The 22,724-nt window shown below is 46.7% G+C and overlaps 1 protein-coding gene across 4 annotated transcripts in view; it reads left to right on the top strand.

The window, feature by feature from the left end:
* srgap2 (SLIT-ROBO Rho GTPase activating protein 2) overlaps nt 1-22,724 on the top strand; it is a 51,794-nt gene that overhangs the window by 7,678 nt on the left and 21,392 nt on the right. For all 4 annotated transcript variants that reach the window (XM_068594281.1, XM_068594282.1, XM_068594283.1 and 1 more), the window contains exon 2: nt 20,625-20,817. In XM_068594281.1, coding sequence (XP_068450382.1) covers nt 20,625-20,817 — 193 coding nt within the window. The remainder of the gene's footprint in view (nt 1-20,624; nt 20,818-22,724) is intronic.

Here is a 22,724-nt window from a genome sequence, read left to right on the forward strand (position 1 = left end):
GTGGTCAGAGAGCAGGAGGAGAGAAAAGCAAGGAGTCTGACCGAGGAGGGAGGAGGGAGGAAAGGGGACGGAGAGAGGAAAGGGTGGATGTGGTGGAGGAGGTGGGGGGGGACTGGGAAAACAGAAGGCCTGAATGGAAGAGCATTTCTGAGAAGTGAGAAGCTTCTTCTTCTTCTTACGACCGTACGATCCATCTGCTCACTTATGAGTACAGTATTAGCCCTATACCCCCCCTCTCTCTCTCTCTCTCTCTCTCTCTCTCTCTCTCTCTCTCTCTCTCTCTCTCTCTCTCTCTCTCTCTCTCTCTCTCCCTCCCTCCATCAGCAGCTTCTCTCTGCATGTAGGCATGAGTTAGTTGCTAAGGTTACAGAATTGCCCCCATTTTTCCGGGTTTGTGAGGAGCAGAGGGGAAAAAACGAGAGCAAATAATGTAGATTTGTGTCCCCTGTCGGGTCTCCTGGCTAATCAGGTTACACACACACACACACACACACATACACACACTTTGATTCCATTTTTGAAGCGTCTTTTAGCCGCTTTGCTTCTGCATTCCTGTCTCCTTTATTCCTTCTTTTCATCGCTTTCTTTCTTTCTTTTTTTCCATGGTGTCACTGCTGTTTCCTCATCTCCCTCAGGCTGTGTGTGTGTGTGTGTGTGTGTGTGTGTGTGTGTGTGTGTGTGTGTGTGTGTGTGTGTGTGTGTGTGAAAGGGAAGCCGGTTTGATTAAAGGAAATTCTGAATACTTGTTTCTTGAAAATAATTCGACTCGTCACTGATGTTTTAAGCTTGATATTTATGAAAGCCCGGGGTCGCATTTTAAGCTCGCGTCGACATCAAACGCCGTCACTGCCAAGAGGAGGGGTGGTTTGTGCTGCAATCAAAGAGCAAATTTCAGTACTTTGTGTGTGTGTGTGTGTGTTGTAACTGGGCAATCACCGCATGCTGGCACTCACCATTCGGGGTTCACACCTCTGCTAATGCCGTTTTAATGAAGCCATTCATCACTTCGTCTCAGCTGAATCTGCATCACTGGCGCACAAGCTTGCCTCTTGCTCGCTCGACTCTTTTTTTTCTTCTTTCTTCTGAACGTGAGCGAGGACACCGTGTTCTCGTTCTCCCCCACCTCCTCCCCCGGTTGCCATGTGGATGCACCAGTTCTATTTTAGTTGTTCCCGGTATCAAAGCTGCTTCTGCTCGAGATTCCCCCCCGATTTACACCCAGTGTTTGTTACCACACACATACGCAGGCTCACCGACGGAGAGGCTTGTTTAACGTGCTAAGTCCTAGCTTTCCTTCATGGGAGTACTGCAGTTTATACACAAACACACACACACACACACTCTAGATGGCTGAAGAGGAGCATCATCTGCTGATCTTGAACACAGCTAGATTCGGCCTTTCATTCCTTGCTTCAGGCCCCCTCACTTCTCACTCAAACCAGATGCACTGCCTCCACACACACACACATCACTTAAACAGCGGCTGTGCGGTGTGTGTGTGTGTGTGTGTGTGTGTGTGCGCTGCTTACATATTGACCTGAGCCAGAGGTTACATGGAGGTCACTGTTAACCGGTTATATGTCGCAGCAGAAAGTAGATGTAGCGATCAGGAGAGACTTCCTCCCTCGTCGCCTTCCTTTTTTTCTACTGGTCCCGCATGGGAGAACTTGTGATGGGAGATCCCCGCTGTGGACAAACAAGTAAACGGTTCTGCGCGTGGTCAGACTCACGCGGTTTGAAAACACAAGAAAGGTTAAATGTCACACATGTCACCTGACACAGATGAGTCGGTCCTGGTCGACCTGAACAGGGGGTTTCGACCGCCTCTGCAGAAGAAGATGAGTGCGTTATTGCTTAAGAATCTGAGAACGATCCTCAAGGTCGCGTAAGGAACCGCATTTGCAGATATGAGTTAGTGCGAGTGTCGAGAACTAGAAGTTTCACATGAATGTGGCCAGACATGAGTTAAATGCAGGTTCAGAGGAAGTGCATCACGTGCACACATCTCCAGGCTCCTATCAGTGCATGTCGGTGGGTGTGGTTGTGTGAGCCTGATTGCTTTTGCCTTCCTGAATGCATTTAGATCTCTTTGAGTGTGCCGTGTCTCAGTGCCGGGGTGTGGATGAACCCACCCTGAACATGTGGTGTACCTGCTGCAGACGTGGTGCTGGATATACAGGCACACATGCCCGATATGCATCTCACCAGTTCTCAGGCTCCTGGTGGGAGACTCCCTCTCTGTCTTGTTCGGCCTCTCACTGAGCGTGGCCAGGGGGCAACAGTGTGTGTGTGTGTGTGTGTGTGTGTGTGTGTGTGTGTGAGAAACACGCCGATATGTGCTGTTCACTCATGCATGTTTAAGCGTGTCCTGAGGCGTTGGAATATGTTCTGTCGAAAAGTCTCTAAACCTGTCATGTACAAACCCCACACACACAGACACAGACACACACACACACACACACACACACACACACACACACACACACACACACACACACACACACACACACAGAGTTTGGATCTTTGTTGTGCTTGGGTGGCTCTCTTGGATGTACTTGCATTGGAAAAATAGTTTTTGTCCTTTTCAAAGAAAGACTGAAATGACTATGGAGAGATTCTCTTTTTAATAAGTGTTGTAGTTTTAGTGTACAAACATGTACAATTTGTTCAAAAGGATATTGAGAAAATCAAATATCACAATGTGTTTGACTAATTACCTCAATATCACTGCTGCAGAGATTTTATAGAGTTGACCATTGGTGCTTAATACACAATGACATAATCATCAATAATGTAGCTGGAATGACGAAAAAGGTAAATAATTGAACAGCGAGACCAGTCTGCTGTGTTCAAAAGCAGCCTTTAAAACCAGGAAAAGACGACATGTATTGCAATATCTGAACTCTGAGAGGTGTCTCTTATCGAGATATCAATATAATATCAATGTATTGCCCTGTTCACATATGCACCATGCAGAATATTTAGTTTATTAGCTGCATAGGACATAGGGATGGGAATCACCAGAGGGACCCACGATACAATATCGTCACGATACTTAAGTCTCGATACGATATTATCACTATACTGTGATATATTGAGTGTTGCAATATTGAGCATTGCGATATATTGAGTATTGCGATATACTGTGATGTATTAGCTTTTATTCAACCGCAAATTGTCCCCAAAGGAAAGCTTTGTCAACAAAAAATAACTTGATTTTACTATTCAAGGACCAAAAACGTTAAGAATTGATGAAATAAAAGATGGATACTTGGCTTCCGTGTGTCAATACAATATTGCCAGGCAGAATATTGCGATACCATACTGTATCGATTTTTTCCCCCTAACCCTTAATAGGAATAAACTTAGCTCCAGTGCAACATGCATTGTTAAGGCTCTATGTAGTAAATGCAATTGAAGACACTGTCATACACTGTTATATTCATCAAAGGAGCATCAGTAGGTACGTTGTGAAACTCCAGCGTCTTTTTCAATGTTGCTCTACTCGGGGAATCTTTCGGTCGGAGGCCCTCGGCGCAGTGTAAAGACCATGTGCTCGGCCCGCGCTGTGGGATACCCCTCTCAGATTTCTGCCATAGCCTCACCCCTCTCCCCCCCACACCCTCCTTCTGCTGCCCCCCTCCCCCTTCACATTCCGACTCAGTCCATGTGCTTCAAACAGAGTGGAAATGGGAACATCCCTCCGCACACACACACTCTCATTCCTGCTGTGCAGTGGTCCATGTAGAACAGGGGCTGGTGTGGAGTTGATGGGTGCGCTGCATACAGAGGACACACAATGTGCTTCACACTTCGTTAGGAAGTGGACCTCTCGCCTGGACCTGTGCTGAGCGGAAAGTTGAGGAAGACCAAGCGTTTTTCCATGGAAATAAGCCGAGGATGAGGATGATGGAGAGGTTGACAAAGGAGAAACGGTGAAGACAGAGTGCGGATCCCCTCGAGCACAAAGAACCTTCCCATCAATCACTTCATCACATTCGTAGCATAGCCGCTTGACACGAGCATGTCCTAGTGCCCTCTCATCGCTCCTCTTTTTTTTCCCACATGTTGCCTCTCCCACTCCCTTTCTCTGTGTAATTTCTTTCTGTCTGAGGGCAGCGTTGCATGTTAAAGGTTGCTGTCCGTGACATATATGCACACACACACACACACACACACACACACAGGCATTCTCTGTGTGTAAAGGTTGCAGTGGGAGGCAGCGGGCTCAGTGTGAGTGGGGCTCTTGTCATGTGCTGATGGTATTCCCACAGAGGAATGTGGAGGAGAGAGATTCCCGGTCTGGACGGGTGGATTCCCACTGCTGGATCTGAGCATGCTAGTCTTTATGTAAGATTACGGCTCTAAAACTTTCTGAATTGTATGTTATAGTGACCTCAATATCATCATATTAACTGAAACCGATGTGTGTAAAATGTTGATATTTTTAAAATGTTTTACACGGTGAAAAACAGCCAATTGACCCCGAAGAACACCGATGCGTCCAGGATGTGTACGGGACATTGAAAACATATCGTCATGCTAATTTTATGTTGACCCAGTTGTCCCCATTAACCCGTTGAAAACTGTGGATCCAATTTTGTCTCTAGACCTCTTTTCCCCTGTGTTTGAGTCGTTTTAGGATCCCAAATTAATTCCAATACTGGTGTTTATTGTATGTATTTGTTCAGCATAGTCTTGGGAGAAAAATGTATATCTGCAACAAAAAAAAAAACTCTTTCAAAATATCTTTGATCGTAACTGTGAACATCCAGCATGATATGCCAAAAAGGCCAGATTCGCCAAAAAAGCCTCCTGGAGCGTCAATAAGACACCTTTTTGGAAAGATTAGGACCTAAAGAATCAGAATCTGCAACAAAAATCACAATAAAACAAAGTCTTGGTCTGTTAGGAAGAAGTTTCAGTGTCGTTCGGTTTAAAAATGGAAAACATTACGTATTTTATGACAAAAGATTGTTTGAATGGGACATGCTGAGATTTAAAATTGGGGCGGGAAGATATTCGCACACTGTTTCCAAAAGGTTAAATTAGGAAAAGTCATGAATTATGAAGCTAAAAAAAAACATAGAATTAGATTATGAAACATTGAATGGGGTCAAATTGACCCCAAAAGGTAGTAGGAGGGTTTTGTCTGTCAATGTGCACACGTTGTTGCCCGTGAATCCCTTGTGTGTTGGTGCGTAACTATATAGTCTTAAGGCTGATCCACCGCTTCAAATCTGGTTTCACGCTTGTACTGTAAGTTGTCCCTCCTGTCTAAATCAGTCCTGTCAAATTAAGACAAAAAGCACAAACGAACAATAGAATCATAATAGAGTTTATTGCGTCTCGTCATAGATAGCATTAGCATGGTGTGTGGTGTTTGAGTGGAAGAAATGTAACTATAATACAAGAAAACACTCTCTCTGCAGGACTTTTGACTCTTGACCAACATGGCGACGCTTTTAGCAACTCTTTGGGGAGATGGTGCACTTTGAAAGATTGTTAAAATAAATGGGCTAAAAAAAACAACCCACTGAATTCCCGAAAAACAAACCTGCAGTGTAGTTTTTGGCAGAAAAGTCCTCTATTGTATCTCCACACGACACGTTGACACTTAATGCCCCATTGTTTCCAGCGTCTCTGTTACCGATAATGGCCAGGAAGCCTTACAGTGTGTGTGTGTGTGTGTGTGTGTGTGTGTGTGTGTGTGTGTGTGTGTGTGTGTGTGTGTGTGTGTGTGTGTGTGTGTGTGTGTGTGTGTGTGTGTGTGTGTGTGAGTCAGGTCCCTGGCTGTGTCCCTCTCCATTGTGTTTTTGCTCTTACCGGAGGGCACGACGACAATGATGTCCACTGTCCTCCGTCGCTGTCATAGCTTACGTGCTACACGCTCCACATGCACACACACGCACACACACACACACACACACACACACACACACACACGCACACACACACACACGGCACACAGCTGGGCCTCGGCGGCAGCTTCGACGGCGCCGAGGCCATTTTGAATTCATGAATTATTTTGTTGTCTTTTTGGTTTCAACGGGGGGGGAGAATGCGTCTGATTTCTACCCGGGAAGAGGAGAGGAAAGGAAGGAAGGAAGGTCTGGGATTTTCCTCCTTTTTTGGGGGGGCGGGGCAGAGAAAAAGAGAGAGGGAAAAAGAGAGCGAGAAAGAGAACAGCAGGACTCTGATAGATCAAACAGGCTTCCTCTGCGGATAAGAAAGAGAGCCAGCCAAAGGAGAGGGAGAGAAAAACACAGGCAGGGACGGGATGAAAGCAAGACGATAGAGCTCTTTGTAGACCGTCAAACGGGAGAGAGTTGTCGAACAATAAATGCCACTAACGACTTGTGTTGGTCTCGTGATGCTGTGTCAGTGTGAGTCCAACGTTTACAACAGGTGTGGACCACATGTCTCTTCAACCTGGGACCTTTGACCTCCACTCCTTCTCCCCCTGCCAGCCACAGACCCTCAGCTCGTATATATACTGGCCCACAGCTCTGCTGTGTGTGTCTGTGCATGTTTATGATGCAGACATTACACAGTGTGTGAAAGTGCTCGCCCTTCAAAAACGGAGGCAGCATCAATAATTCAGCGGCACATTGCTGAACACAATGCTACAGACGGCGTTGCCTTTTTCTCTCTTTCCCTCCCTCTGGATTCCTCTAGTCTTTATCTGCCTCCTGTTGGAGTGTTTTATGCCCCCATTTTGTTTCTCTTACCCCCTCCTCCTCCTTCCCCATCTGCTCACTTCTGCCCACTTTGTCTCTCCTCCATGTCTGTCATGTTTGGACGACTGAGAACCTTTCAAACCTCTCACTGCTCCACGCCTCGTGACATTAGTGTCTCTGCTTTGCCCTCCCGTGTAGGGGGGATTGAATGTGTGTGTTTTATATATCCGGGATGTCATTCTTGTGTCTCCACTCCCTGCTGTCCGATTCCTTTTTCAAACCTCGCCAAGGCCGTTTCGAGGGGCCGTAAAGGAGGCCGTGGAGGGGCGCTAGGAGGAAAGGGTGTGGCCGCCCACGCTGCAGCGCTTCATTGTGTTGCGTCCCGACCCGTCCCCTCTCTGACACACGCATATCACAGCACACATGAAATAGGACACACACACACACTGGGTCGAGTCGTCGACCCCTGTGTTGGCTCTCCTCTCGCTGGATGGGGCGTATTCTCCTGGTATCAGGGCTGTCCATTTTCGGAGTACAGATAGCTTTGTTTCCTGTCATTCGTCCGAAGACTCCAGGCTCCAATGGTGTCAAAGGGCAGGAAGGCCGACAGGCGTACAGTAGGACCACGGGGATGTCAGCAGGAAGGGGCGCGAGACTTAAGAATCTAAGAGTCCGACACTTCCAGAAGTTTGTCCCATCATTGACCCTTCCTCCTCGGCGGGGGAAAGAAAAAAGCCCAAAGAGCAGCGACTCCCCATTCATATCGTACGCATGCTCACTCCAACGGACGCCGGCTCGCTGCCGCCGAGAGGAGCGAAGACAGATTCAGAGTGAACAACATCCACTTAATCATTTAGACGGTTCAAACGGACGAGAGTCTGCGTGGGAGTGAGCACGTTATTGTAGTAACAGATGGGGAGGCTGAAAGGAAAAAGGCCCAAAGAAAAGCGGTTGTACTTCTTTTTTTTGTAGGACATTACTGTTTTATATTGAACAATTGTCTTGTGTCTCTTTGTGTAATTGTCACAATACCACACAGTGTTACAAGTGGACTGCAGACGATGTCGCCTGATCTTCAGCAAAGTTTTAGCCCGGATCATCAACTTATGGCTGACCTTGCGTTTCTTTTGATGGAGCCACCAAAGGTCCCACGATACAATATCGTCCCGATACTTAAGTCCCGATACAATATTATCGCGATACATTGAGTATTGAGATTTAATGCGATTTATTAAAAAAAAAAGCCAACCGTAAATTGTCCCCAAAGGAACACTTTGTCGACATAAAATAAACGTAATTCCTTATTCTAAGACCAAAATGTTTAGAATTGATTAAATAAAAGATCGATACTTGGCTTTTGTGTACCGATACAATATCGCCACGCAAAATATCGCGATACTATGCTGTATCGATTTTTTCCCCTCACCTCTACGCGTAGCTGGTATACAACCATGCTTGCCGTGTAGGCAGTTTTGTGTGAGAAAGCAGAACAATGTGATTGTGTGTGTGTGAGTGTGTGTGTGTGTGTGTGTGAGTGTGTGTGTGTGTGTTCCAGTAGCACAAAGGCCGTGTTCATGGCGTCAGCAGCAGCGTCCTCAGGCTGACCTCAGGTGAGCGTTCTGAGTATCCTGAGTCTGAAATTTTGGCAGGATATCTGGGAGGAGTTTCCAACTGTATTGCTTGTGTTTTTTAGGATTTGCTTCAGGCCCACTTGAGTTTCCTGCACTGCGGAATAATGCGGTGTGTAATCCCGTGGTTTATAAAGCGTTTTTAATTGGGCGGTGAGCTTTAATGGCCCTGATTCGCCCTAAGGCGGGGAGATCGATTCAGTCTGATCCACCCCAACGACGTAATGAGTGTACACCAAATCACACACCTGCCTTCACTGGAGGCGTTGCTGCTCCGTGTGTCCCGTTGTTACAACTTTCATACATTTTGGTCCAAACAAAAAGATCGTATTGAAGCAGCGAAGGGTCCTGATTTTGTACTATTTCCATTTCTTTCTTTTTATTCCTGGCCGCAGCCTCTTCCAGACCCCTCAAGGTTAAAACAAGTGTGAAGAGTGTAACCCTGCGTCTACACACTGCCGCTCATCTTTTCTGTAAATTCTGAGCGGAGGACTAATCTTTATCTGATACGATCTCGTAAAGTTTAATAGTGTCTCTGTGCTGCAGCTCATCCTGTTAAAGGAAATAGAAAACACTGTCCCCCGGCCAGCTGCTGCATTTGCATCATTTTGTGTCTTTTGAAGACTTTGAAACAACTGCTTTATGATCACAGCTATAACTAAAGTATGCATTTCATGCAAGAACCCATCATTTCATTTTCAAAACAACACATACAGTACGCAAGTTTGTCCAACTGGCGTGCAGACCGTGATTAGTATAATCTGTTTCACTTTCATGTTTAAGCCCGCTGAAACGAAAGCCCTTCCTTGTGCATTTAAGCTCATTTTCCTCCTCTGTCTCGAAGCCCCACATATTCATTAAAGGATCATCTCTCGCAGCAAAGTGTCTGAATAGAAAGTGGTCTTTAACCTTGTGGCAGTGTGACCTCATTCGGACCTTTTTTTTACACGGAGCGTCCATGTTTATCTCATTAGCACCTGATGGCCTGTGATCTCCCCGCGTCAGCAGCAGCAGCAGCAGACATGTGGATCAGTGTGTGTCCTCACTGTATGCGAGTGACTTCAAGGTATTACTTTGATCTGAGGATCACTGTGATCACATTCTGGGAGGCTGAATGTGATCTTCACAGCTTAAAGTTAGTTTATTCTTCCTGTATTTGTAACTTGGCGTACGCGGTGCTCACAATGCACCAATAAAAACACTATTTATATGTCTAGAGATTATTAAAAAGGCCGTCAAATGTCAACAATAAACGACTAACGAGTTGAACTTCCTCAGTTGAACTATTTATTTGTTCTAGTTTATGAGTTTAATAAATTGTGAAGCATTATTCCCAAGATTTATGTTCACTGCGGTGGGTTTTGAAGGGAAACTATGATCACTTTTAGTTTTTGGCTAAAAGTGATCAAGACCATGAGGTCATGACGAGTCTTTTACACCGAGTCTTGTTCTACTGTTTGTTTACATTGCTTGATTTTTTAAATCTTTATGTACTTGTGAGCAATGCTGCTGTAATCCTTTAATTTCCACTAAGGGACTCATAAAGGATTATCTTATCTTATCTTAAAAGCCACTACATGATAGAATATATATATATATATATATATATATATATATATATATATATATATATATATATATATATATATATATATATATTAGTATTTTGTTCCCTTCTTTTTGTCTTGCTTTACTTATTTTCTCTCGTGGCTTTAAGGATAAGATAAGATTTGCGCTTCCTGGTCTACCTCAAGAGAGCCGAGTTGTTTTGTTCCTGTGAAAGACACTAAATGTAAAACAGCTCAAGACCAAACGATGCTGCAGAGCCACAGAACCAGGAGAGTCTTTCTTTCTGCTGCTTTTGTGCCGCTGAACCAAAATCCTGCTGCGGTGGTTTGTGGAGCTGAGGTGTTGAGCTGTCCTGCTCCCTGGGAGCTTCTCCATGCAGATTTTCTCTCTCTCTCCCTCTCCCTCTCTCTCTCTCTACCCGCCCATGTCTCTGCAGCACTCAGACAAAAGCCCGGATGGCCATGTGAGCAGGTGGGAATGCAAGTGATGAAGAGTGTGATCTTCACTGTGAGGGGGGGGGGTAAAAAAGTTGCTTTTCAGCTTCTCAATGATAGCTCATACCGCAATGCTACATCCCCCATGAGGTGAGCTCGGCGTAGGCAGGGCGGGGCTCCGATCGGCTCTCTAACTGTTCCTTTGCGTACACAGGTTTGGTATACGCCCGCTCGAAATTGTGGCCATATTTCATTGGCCGGCCTGTCACCCCCCCCCCCCTCCTTCACCACCCCGAGTCTCTGCAGTAGCCTCTGCAGGAGTCATTACACAGCAAGGCCAAGTTCTGCCTCATACATGAACGCCACACATTAGCAAGCGTGAGAATGAGTTATCCCCTCCGGAGCGTTGGAGGGAACGGTGGAATGGATGCAGAAAAAAGAGGAGGGGAGGGGAGAGGAGGGGAAGAGGAGGGGGGGGGGGGTAGTTGCTGCATAGGCTGATCCTGATTCAGCTGTTTCTGCCTTCAGCGATGAAGGGTTGAGAGACAAACACTCTCTGACTCACACACTGTATCCTGATTCTCATCTGCAGCTTTTTACCTCCATATAAACCGCAGCTTTCATGGCTTTGTTGTACTCGGGAGAGTTTTATAGACGTGCATTTAGTGTCACGGTTCCTGGCTGCGACCCGTAATTAGTTCCCCTATCTGGTAATCTCACAATTGTTTGTTGAGTCCATTCATTGTTGATTCAAATTCAGAAAAGTGTGTATAAACAGTCCATTTGCAGTGATGAAGGACGGAGAAAAAGAAGCAAAGTCTCACGTTTGTTTGACATTTTCATTCACAAACAATTAATACAATTGTCGGTACTTTTCCTGTTGAACAACAAACGGATCTTTAACTCAAAAGTTCAGCAGTTGCGCATTTATGCTCCAATTATCCCATATCTTATGACAGCAGCTGTTGATACACGAGAAATATAGGATGGATAGCATAGGATATATACTTTATTCATCCCCACGGGAGAATTTGGTAAAGTTGTGAGGAGATCAAGAGGATGAAATTCATCAGGATTTAAAAAAACATATACTTGTGCGCATATTCAAGTGGGCCACATCTGCATGTGGCTGCATGGCTCCTCCCACCGCATCGCCACCTCGTGAAGCCTCCTCCTCCCTCCCCGCCCCCGTCGAGGGAAGAAGAAGCTCGTCGCTGGAAACGCCGATGACCTCAAGGTGGGACGTGGAGATTGCATCTCGCGCTATCGACCGCTGCTCTCTCGCTCTCGTCCTTTTTTGTCTGACGCAACAAATTCCCAGAGTCCCGCTCGCCATCCACTGGCACTCAGATAAGGATCGGCAGCCATCAGCAAATACAGTGCAGCCTTTTAACTCTCCGCCGCACTCTGCCACCGCCCGCCCTCAACTCTCACTTCATGCTCCATCTCCATCTCCAACATTTTTTCCCCCTGCGGCCATTTTCGGCACGCCACCGATGTCTCTGGATAACAGTTTGCTGCATACATACCAGTCACGTACACATGTTTAGCACCACTGGGATGTGTGTGTGTGTGTGTAGAGTTTGCTATGAGACGGACGCTGTCATGCGCAGCTATTAGTCGACAGAGGGGAGGCTATTACACACTGTGTTAGGCTTCAAAGCGCTGATGCGTACCTCGGGGGGGGGTCGGCTCTACATGCACACAAAGCCGTCAAGGTCCCCATGAGTCATCGGTGCTGACCGCACAAAGTCTGATAAAAGAGTGAAAAGCGAAAGCGGGGATGAGGGAGTGATGGATGACGGTTTAATCTAGAAATAAGGGAGTCATTATAAACTCATTCCCTGGAATTATGACAAGTATTAACCTGCTAATGAAGCCGCGTGAACCTGAAGACGTGTCTGCACCTGGAGGACGGCCCACGCCCAAGGAAAGGATTCCTGTCATGCAGGATGCAGAATGATGGAGGGGGGGGAGGGATGGAGGGCTGTCCAAGCTTTTTCCGAGCTTGATTCAATTTACAACACACTGTCAGACAGACCACTCACGCGGACACACACACACACACACTCTCAGTGGGCTTCCTCCCATGCTTGTGTTGTGGATTAGTCAAATCCCCTGACTGGCTGCTAAGCTGATTAAGGGGGGTGTTCTGCATTGGTCATTTGGAAAAAAACTGAACACACACACACACACATAACGGGACGGCTCAGCCTAATATTGTCTCTCCTGCTGGTTCAGGATGGTATAATATGTCTCTATGTGCGTTTTTGTCTGATACCCATATCCATTGCTCCTCAGACAGATGGCGTAGGTCACTATACTGTCATGGTTTTCATCCCTATGGCAAAGTGTGTGTCTGTGCGTGTGTGTCTGTGTGTGCGTGTGTCTGTGCGTGTGTGTGTGTGTGAGCAAGAGAAATGGAGGAGATGAAGGCTGTTGGAACAGACTGAGGCCCAGATGGCTGTGTCCGGCAGAGACAGGAAATAGAGGTGACACCACACCAGGTGGATGAAACCCTTGAGGATGAAACACACACACACACACACACACACACACACACACACACACACACGCATGCATTAGCCTCGAGGCCTGTCACACGTCATGTGAACTCAGTAATTGTTACTAACCTCTTTTAGTCCTGGAACAATTCGTCAACAATATTAATAATCGATGACTGAAGTCATTTTGCTGTTTTGCTCCATTATTTCTGTGAGAAACAGAGAGTTTGCAGACACAACAAGCTACTGTGGCTTTTTTTGTTGTTGCAGGAAATCATTTGTGACCACTTCCTGAAGCCCAAAGGTGTGATGTCAACAAGTTGTCCAACCAATGGCTCAAAATCTTAAAGACTTTCAGTTTCCTATCACATAATAGGAATAAAAGCAGCAATTAAGAAGCTGTAAAAAGCATTTTAAGTTGCTTAAATGACAAACCTTCACTCAAAATAAACTAATAAACCATTAGTCTTTACATAGTCGACGGATTCTTTATGAAAATAGTGATAGTTTGCGACCCCAATCTCATTTAAATCTCACCTAACCTCAGTCTTTGTGAGGCGTCGCCCCTCCCCCGACACACACACTCTGTCATCGCCTCTTCCAGACTGTGTTAGCAGAGCAGGCAGCGGGCTGTAAACGAGCGAGGAGCTAGTTAACTTTTGATAAGCAGCCTTTTTCATTATGCATAGAGACCCCAAACCTCCAACGGTGCATCCCCTCTGGAGAGGAATCAGAGCATGAGATGGCTGGAAAAAGTGGCTGCTGGTGTCTGAACGGTTAAGTGTAACGTAGAATATCCTCCTGGAAAGATTGATCACATGGAACAGTGGATTCAGGTGTCAGGAGGAGTTGAAAGTACTTTTCGTCTGCGGTGAAATCGATGGATTCTTTCGTTGTCGGTGTTTTTTCACCGGTTGGTCGACGTGGGAGAATGACTCCCTCCGGTAGCTTTGTGACCTATGACCCCACCTGACCTGTGCCCCCCCTCCTGACCCCAACACACACACACAAACACCTTCCTCCAGCTGCAGGATGAAGCATCCCGCTAGCTAGTAAAGGGTTAATGACTTCCTGATCTGAAGAAGTGCAGAGGAATGTTCCCCCCGCTGAGCGCTAGCCGCCGCCGCGCGATAACTTATTGCTAAAGGGTGCAACATGGGCAAGTAATGAATAATAATCACGTCCTCTCTCCTTATCCATCAGAGCAGAGACTCCATGAAGTCCATGTGCAGACCAGGAAATATTATATATGCATGACAGAGTTATTCTTTTTTAGTTGCGGCTTTAACAAAAGACACATTATGTGAGATTTGTTGGCTGCAATGTGTGCAAACCCAGTTTGGATCCAGCCAGACTTGCTCTCTTCCTTTTTTTCTAGTTTCATCTCACTGCGAGAGCAATCCCTCACATGTCCAGCTATTCCTGCTCTGTATTCTTAAAACTTCGCGCATTCATTATTAAAAAAAGAGACGATTACAAATGCCGATGGATAAATTTCCCAAAAGCACAGATTTGGTGGCTTTTTCTGCCAGTGAGCCCTACTTTCAAAAATCCATTTCCTGTGCCATCATCAGTGGTGCATGCAGAGCCGCTTCCCACGTTATTAGTGGACTGAATCGGTCCTCTCGGTCCTTCGGCTGCAGCCACACTACGTTTCCATTATTAAAAAACGCTTTGAGCGTTGAGCCAGGCTTGACGAGGATTTCTTACGTCGCTTGATAGTTTTGAATGTTTTATATATTATTACATATTTCCAAGACGTTTATGAGCACATCTGTGGTAAGCCACAAGATTCAAAGTGATGCTTTTGTGTCAGAAACTTAGTTTTACAGATCTGTCAATCAAATCAACGAATCGATTAGTTGACAAAATGAGCGTTAGTCGACTAATAATTAGTTTGATGGAGGACAGTTTGTGTGTGTGTGTGTGTGTGTGTGTGTGTGAAACTCATCGCTTGGAGGTCAGAGACTTGCTCTCTTTGTTGTTTTTCTTCTTTACTGAAAGCATCTGTCAGCACTTTGTTCTCCATTATAAAGTTGGGTCAGAAGTGAACTTTACCAATCCCATTAAGGGATAAGGATGCCATTCACCTTAACTTCCTGAAACCTCCCGTTCGTGCCTCCTTCGCGCTCCACACAGCTCACACCGGCTCTCTCACTCTCCCGTCCTCGCGCTCTCGGCCCGTCAGGCCGTGGGTTTTGGCTTCGGCCTGGTTTTCCATGTCTGAGAGTCACTAAAGTCGTTAACTTGCCTCCTTTTCAAGACGACGCTGCTTTTCCTAAAAGTTTCAAGCTCTGGGTGAGAGAGGAAATGCCTGTAGGAGATTTAGTGTGCGAGTCCGTGTGTGTGTGCGTGTGTTTGTTTTCAGAAGAAAGTCCAGACCCAAGGAAAAGACATTGGCTGGAATCTTTCCATTCCTGCAATACTTTTCCCTCCAACACTTACTGTACTGTAATTCTATCTTTTCCTCTTCTCCCCACCTCACGTGCCCGTGTGCGTGTGCGTGTGTGTGTGTAGCGGTGTTAGACAGGCATGTCTGGAACTAATAGATTCCACCCTTCTGAAGAATCTTATTAGGAAATACAACCTGCAACCTGAGGCTTCATACTACCTTTTCATTCAACTGCCTTCAAATTATGTCCCATATGCCCTGCAACACACACACACACACACACACACACACACACACACACACACACACACACACACGCGTGTCCCCACCCTCCCTATCCTTTAACCTGCGAACCCCTGGCCCAGTTTCTCTCCTCTCTTTTCCTGCCTGGTTTCAAGTTCGGAGGTTTTATATCGGCGAACTCCGCAGCTGCCTGTTTTTTCTTCAGGCCCTTTTCATTTGAAGAAACAGACACACACACACACACACACACCTCAGTCCAACCCCCATCCTGCTTCACACACACACACACACACACACACACTCACACACACACTCATGCTTCCTGTAGTTGTTTTAGTACGACCCTGCCCTCCCGTGTGCTCCCTCCTGGCGATGAACTGGTCGGACTGACTTCCCTTTTCACTCCGTCCTCTCTCTTCCTGTGTGTATCGGGATGAATGGCCATATTATTCACAGTGACGCAGTGCCCCCCCCCCCTTTACCCCACACACACACACACACACACACACACACACACATGCACACGCCCCTCTTTACTCACCCTTTACACTGCTTTCTGTTCTTTTTCTTTTCGCTTCTTCCATTCTTTCTGAGGACAATAGCATGAGCTCACAGTGGTACAACCATTACCCCCCCCTCCTCCTCCTCTGCATCGCTCTGTACTGCAGTATCAGCCCCCGGAGCAACAAAGACCAGGCCTTACTGCTTAAACACACACACACACAGGAACACACACACAGCGGCTGATATTCTACCTCGATCTAAAGCGACATCACCTGCTTGGTTCTCTCGGCTTTTCCGAGAACTAGTTAATGGTTGAGTGTGTTGACTGATGGCCTGTCACAGGTCGCGGGCGCTTGTGTTTCAAAGGATTATCTTGTGTTATACAACTCGAGTTCCTCTCCCATGGATTTGAACGTTTTGATTCGACGCCGCAATCGCTGGCGACGCACAATGTTTGCGCGGCCAGGTGTGCGTTCATTCAGCCGCTCCGTGAACCGGTCCAGGAATAGAGCGGGACGGATGTGGGCGGGGCTTCCGCGAGCCGCCGTCACCTTGGTTCAGAGTGACGGCTTGGACTCAAAGTGTCACATCGCTGTCAGTGTGTGTGTGTGTGTGTGTGTGTGTGTGTGTTTTGTACCCTTAGGCCCAAGGTGTTTTCAGGTGTAATGAGTGCTAGCAGCAGTTTGTATCTAGGGCAGCTCTCAGCAGCATCTTAGGGCATCACTTCTGTCTGCATGTTAGCTGCTAATGCTAACACTTCAGCTATGAAAGCAGGGTTCTTACAGGCCTGGAAAAGTCATTGGAAAAATAATAGTGTAGTAAAAGTCCTGTAAATGTGTTATGTTCATGTGTTCATGGCTAAGTTATTAATAATGTATCTGCTTTTAGAAGAAAGAGGCTCAAAATATCAGCAGCATGCATACAAGCATCTATATAAATGTTTATTCTTTTAATCAAACTATTGTCTCTCATTCATTTGTGTCATTTAAGGTTCATTGTATGCTTTGAATCCTACATTTTATCACTTTTTACTGTTTAAACACACATTTCAAGACATGTTTGCTCATGAACATTTGGTTTAAAGTCGTGGAAGTCCATTGGTCAGGATGTGTATGGACCCTGTGAAAGGTCGTGTTGGAGGGAAAACATGACTTTCAGTCTCCACACTTGCCAAAGAAGGACTATGTGACAGCTTGTGTTGCCTTTTGGCAGCATTTTCACTTCCTTTTCAACGCTTTTTTCTCCTGTTTATTGAAGTAAACATCACACAGTTGTCTGCAGCAGCGTGTCTGCACACTGCACAAAGCTCAGCGGGCATGGACCGCGGTGGTCATGTCATTCTAGTCTGGGTACTGTGTCTCCATCTTCTTATTCTATTTTCATCTTCCCCCTTTTTCTGGGTCAGAAAAAAGCAAACTAGTCAATAATGCATGATGAGGAGGGGCAGCTTCGGGTGGAACGGGTTGAGAGGGATTTCATGCTCGCGTTGTTGCCACAGACATATGGAGGGTCATCAATCACGCACGTAATCACACAACACCACACCCTCAGCGCACAACAACAGGTGGCTACTAGACTGGAATAAAAGGAGGAAAACAAACACAAAGCTTAAAAAAAAAAGAAAAGGCCGTTAGAATAAACAGTGTTTCATGTGACATATGTCTGACCTTGATGAATTATACACAAGTAAATGTCTGAACTACTGTAAGTATGCAGATTTACACTCAAACGTTTCTTTAATTCCTCTCAATCGGAGGAAGAAACATTTCTTTCTTCCTAAAAAAAACAGCGAGCTGAAAAGCGTTCCTTCCTCCTTTCTTAATCAAACCACTTATTGATGAGTAAACTGTTTCTAAATGTCTTCTTGATTTGTTGGCGCTCACGCTGTCAGCTGCCATTTCAGACATAAAGCACAGGCTTGGTCTCTCATCATCTCTCGCTGCCTTCACTGTGTGAATCCATATTTCCTGTTCTTCACCGTCGGCTGAGCGCGTTGTCTCGTTTGTCTCTGAAGCCTTGTCCCTGTCACACAGCTGATCGTCCTGTAAACCTACACACGATCCATCCGGAGGAGCACCACTGCTTTTTGTGAAGGTCCCATTTGGTTTGCTGCTCCTCTGTGAAAAAGATTATGACGTCAAAACATTTGTTTTGCATCACATTTCCTTCCTGTTTTGCCATTTTGAGAACTTGTGCGCTCAAAAAAAACCCTAAACGGACGTAGATCCCTGGTCCTATTTTAAAGCTTGATCCGTTTCTTCACATATGAATGATGGCAGATGTGGTTTGCCACTAAAGGAGTGACCTTGGGGATCTCTAGGTACCTCGTAGAGGTCGACAAGGGCAGCATGTATGCAGACAAAACGAGAGGAAGAGCTGCTTTAAAGATTTGCGTCCATCTTCTTGTTTTGTTGAGTTTGGTGAAGAAAGTTCAAAGTATGGCTGAGGCGCTTGCAGACGTAGCCAGACGGAGAAGAAAATGGAGGAGGAGGAAGAAGAGGAAGGAGCACAAAAAGAGAAAGGGGAGCATCAGTAAAGTAGAATCCCAGATCCTGATTACAAGACCTGCTCTCATCCGCCTGGAAAATGTGACGGGGTCGTCTGGAGGCGTCACATTGCAGTTCACATCCGACTTCTCACCGGCTGCCCCGAGGGGATGACGATGATGATGATGATGATGATGGCCATTACAGCGGGATGAGGCGGAAAGGAAGACCCGCATCCATCTTTCCTCTTCTGCTTCACCAAGCTCACCCTCCTCCCTCCTGCTGGGCGTCGAGATGGACGAAGACATTTTAGGACTTCTCAGGGATTTTTTTTTTTTTTTGCAGTTTAACAGCCGATAACAACTGAGCACAGCGTGGGGGAGCTTTGCTTGAGCCACTCGGCCGTATATTTTTATAAATGGAGCGCGTTGCCGCGATCACTTTTCATCCTAATGAGACAGTTTGGGGTCTTTGGGGCGCGGTGCATGACCCGCCTGTTAAATTGATTTTACCCCCTTTACCTCAACCCATCCCCCCCCCCCCTCCTCTGCTGATTACCTGACGCTTTCCTTCGCTTTCTGACACTCCTCATGGACAGGAGCGCTTCTTTCCCCCATTTCATTTCATGTGTCTGTGGCGTGTGTCGTCGCGTTGGGTCGCTTGATTACAAGGCCAACGTCTCCAGATTTTGAGGCGGGACGCTGACTCATTCGCCATTCTTGACAGCGCTGCGCAATGAGGAAATTACACACACACACACACACACACACACACACACACACACACACACACAGACGGACAAACCACGAGACAATAACATGTGTTGTCAAAGCAGATCTCCGCAGCAGGTCGTTAGCGCGGGCGCAGACTGTGCGTGTGCGTTTTATTTGTTGCACATGTGTTTGCGCCGCCGTGTCGTGATGCCACAAGACTCCTCTGCTCTGGCCTTTTTCAGCCGCCGGCTCGTGGCACAATGTGTTTATGAGAGAGGGAGGGAGGAAGTGTGTGTGTGTGTGTGTATGTGTGTGTGACGGGAGGGGGGGGGTTGGTCACAGACACATTTAGATATCCCACTTCTCTTTGTGGCAACAAGAAACTGCTCTCTCAGCTGTTTATTTAAACACAAAGGCAACATCGACAGTCGCTGTCATCCGGACGGCTGGCTGGCTGACTGTCTGCCTGCGATTGTGTGTGTGTGTGTGTGTGTGTGTGTGTGTGTGTGTGTGTGTGTGTTTGAATGAACTAGTGCGTATCAGGGGAGTCCGCAGTGCATCGAGGGCAGGATGGACGCCAAAACCGTCCGCTTCTTCTACAGCCGGCGGTGTAAAGGTAGGACAGCTGTGCACAGGCTGGGGATATGAGAAATGTGTGTGTGTGTGTGTGTGTGTGTGTGTGTTGTTTCTTAACTCTCAAAAAGGATGCATGCGCAGCCGACTCCGCATTGGCAGCCGGCTACATGAGAGCATAGCATTAATCTGTCAGCTGTCAGTGCTGATCCAGCGTATCGCCATCATAGTGTGTGAGTCCTCGGGTGTCTCCGTGTGTGTGTGAGTGTGTTGCTGCAGCCGCTTTGTGCGTCCCAGTCAGTGGGCAGGCCTCTCCCGTATAGCCAGTGATTGAGTACGGTTACTGAGTGTGTCTGCACTGAGTGCACTATTAATTTGAGGCCAGACTGGAGAGCAGCAGGGAGGAGGGGGGGAGCTGAAAAGTGATAAACTGGAATAAATGACGGCCTCTGGAGATCTGTGTGTGTGTGTGTGTGTGTGTGTGTGGAAGAGGAAAAGCTGATCACACACACACACGAATGCACAGATGCGTATACACATGAGGATGTGCAGACATGCACAGGTTTACAGACGGGTGGGAGGGGATGAGACGTCAGCTCCGACTCTGCCAGGTGTTTCACTAAACGCTCATCTTCATCCACATCAGCTGTCACAAGGAAACATACGTCTACATCTTACTCATTGTTATGGCACCTATTGTTATGAGAGTGATGTGCACGGCTTACTCTCCAGCTGTGTGTCGTTCACATTGTCTACGCCGTCCTTTAAGGCCTCAGTGTGTCGATCAACCGGGATTGTGGCGTGCGCGACGGCTAACGACGCCATTAAACTCACCTCTCTCTCTCTCTCTTTCTCTCTCTCTCTCTCTCTCTCTGTCTCCCTCTCTCGCCCCCGGCAGAGATCCGTGCCCAGCTGGTGGAGCAGCTCAAGTGTCTGGACCAGCAGTGCGAGCTGCGGGTGCAGCTGCTGCAGGACCTGCAGGACTTCTTCCGGAAGAAGGCGGAGATCGAGGTGGACTACAGCCGCAACCTGGAGAAGCTGGCGGAGAGGTTCCTCACCAAGACCCGCAGCACCAAGGACCATCTACTCAAGTACGGGACACTCGACACACACACACACACACATGGCACGACCACGCCGGGCTGCAGATGATGTCGCTTATTCGTTCACTTGAGACGGCTGACATTCTTTCCCTTTTTGAAGATTTTAAGCTCAAGCATGATTAGTGGCTTCCTTCTTGAGAAAAGAGAAGTAGTAAACAAAAAAAGAGGAATGGCGAGCGAGTGACTTGCATCACTCGCTGCTTCCAGTTTGATATAATAAAACTCCAACTGATTTATAGGTGTGTGTGTGTGTGTGTGGCAGTATTTCAGTGTCCTGCTGTGTATGTGTGTGTGAACATATTCTCTCCCCCCCAAAAAGAAGGTGAAGCGAGCTCCCTCTCGTCTCTCTCGCTCCCTCTCGTCTCTCTCGCTCCCTCTCGTCTCTCTCGCTCCCTCTCGTCTCTCTCGCTCCCTCTCGTCTCTCTCGCTCCCTCTCGTCTCTCACGCTGGAGCTCGTCTGATGTGTTCTTGCATAAGTGTTATCTGGTGGTTTTTGGTGGTTTTTAACTTCCTTTTTCTTCCCTTGTGGGGAAGGACACACTGAACTGCCAGCTGATCGTAAACCACCGCTGGACGCCTGACACATCGAGGCAGAGAGGGTGTTTTCCTTTGTGCTAATTATGCCCCCTCGCTTCCTCGCGTCCTCACTCCTCCGTGTTTTTAGCGTTGTGATTTGGAAATTAGCTGAGTGAGGATGGTCTAAAAGTGTCAAAACCATTTGCGAGGGAAAGTGACTGATCTCCGCTGTTGACCTGAAGGGGCAGCGGGGCTCTGTGATCATCATCATCGTCATTAATACATCATCACCGCGTTGTTTTTCCGTGGGCACACCGAGTGCGTCCCGAGCCGTAGGACAGCTGTGCGTTACCAGTGATGGCGTCTTACTCCCGGGTTACACAGATGAAGATGACGCCGTTCCTCGTCCTTCCATGCTTTTCTCCAGAAAGCCATTAACCTTTGTACGGTGTTCGGGTCTGTGGGACCCGTTTTCAGTTTTCATCAAAACAAAAATAATATGATTCACTATTATTTTCAAAGTCAGACTTATTGGCCTTGGCTCATTTTCTGCAAAGAACATATATCAGACAACATTTTCTTCGACCGCACACCGTACCCCCCCCCCCTCCCTCCTCCTCCCACACACACACACACACACACACACACACACACAATTATTTAGCCGGGCTAATAAAAGTGTGGAAATTTTGTACCTGAATTCAATTATTAACCATATTTGCTGTTTATATTGCTTCTAATTGGGATGAAGAACACATCTGTTGAGTATTTTAACATGAAATTGTTTGATTGTGTTGAATTAAAAAACCCAAAATACAGCGGGTCCAACAGACCCACAACACCTGCTGAGTGACAATAAAAAAATAACACCATACAAGAGTTAAACAAGGAGACACATGAGTTACATGAAAAGCATCCATAAACTGAACAACATTGTATTAAGTCACAAACACAATGTTTGACTCTTTGTCATCAGGACATGGGAATAGATATGATTAGCAATCTATTTACTCAGATTATAGTCCAGCTTTACATTTGATGTTTGAGTTTGTTAATCTTATGAGAGAACAATCAGGAGAAACATTGTTACTTTTGAGTATCAGCTGTTTGTTGTAGAGGAAGCTGACTTTGTTCTGCTTGTCCTCTCTCTCTCTCTCTCTCTCTCTCTCTCTCTCTCTCTCTCTCTCTCTCTCTCTCTCTCTCTCTCTCTCTCTCTCTCTCTCTCTCTCTCTCTCTCTGGCTTCCTGTTAACCGTGACCTCGTCCACAGCCACCTTCCTCTTTTTCTCCCCTTCACTGTTCTCCTTCTTCTTTTCTCATGCATCTTGCACATTTTCCCAGAAACCTTCATGTCTCTGCTGGGGGGCAAACCCACATCTC

Source organism: Clinocottus analis, unplaced genomic scaffold (assembly GCF_023055335.1).
Source record: "Clinocottus analis isolate CAN_PGR_092001 unplaced genomic scaffold, fCliAna1.0.p SCAF_3, whole genome shotgun sequence".
NCBI classification, from domain to species: domain Eukaryota; kingdom Metazoa; phylum Chordata; class Actinopteri; order Perciformes; family Cottidae; genus Clinocottus; species Clinocottus analis.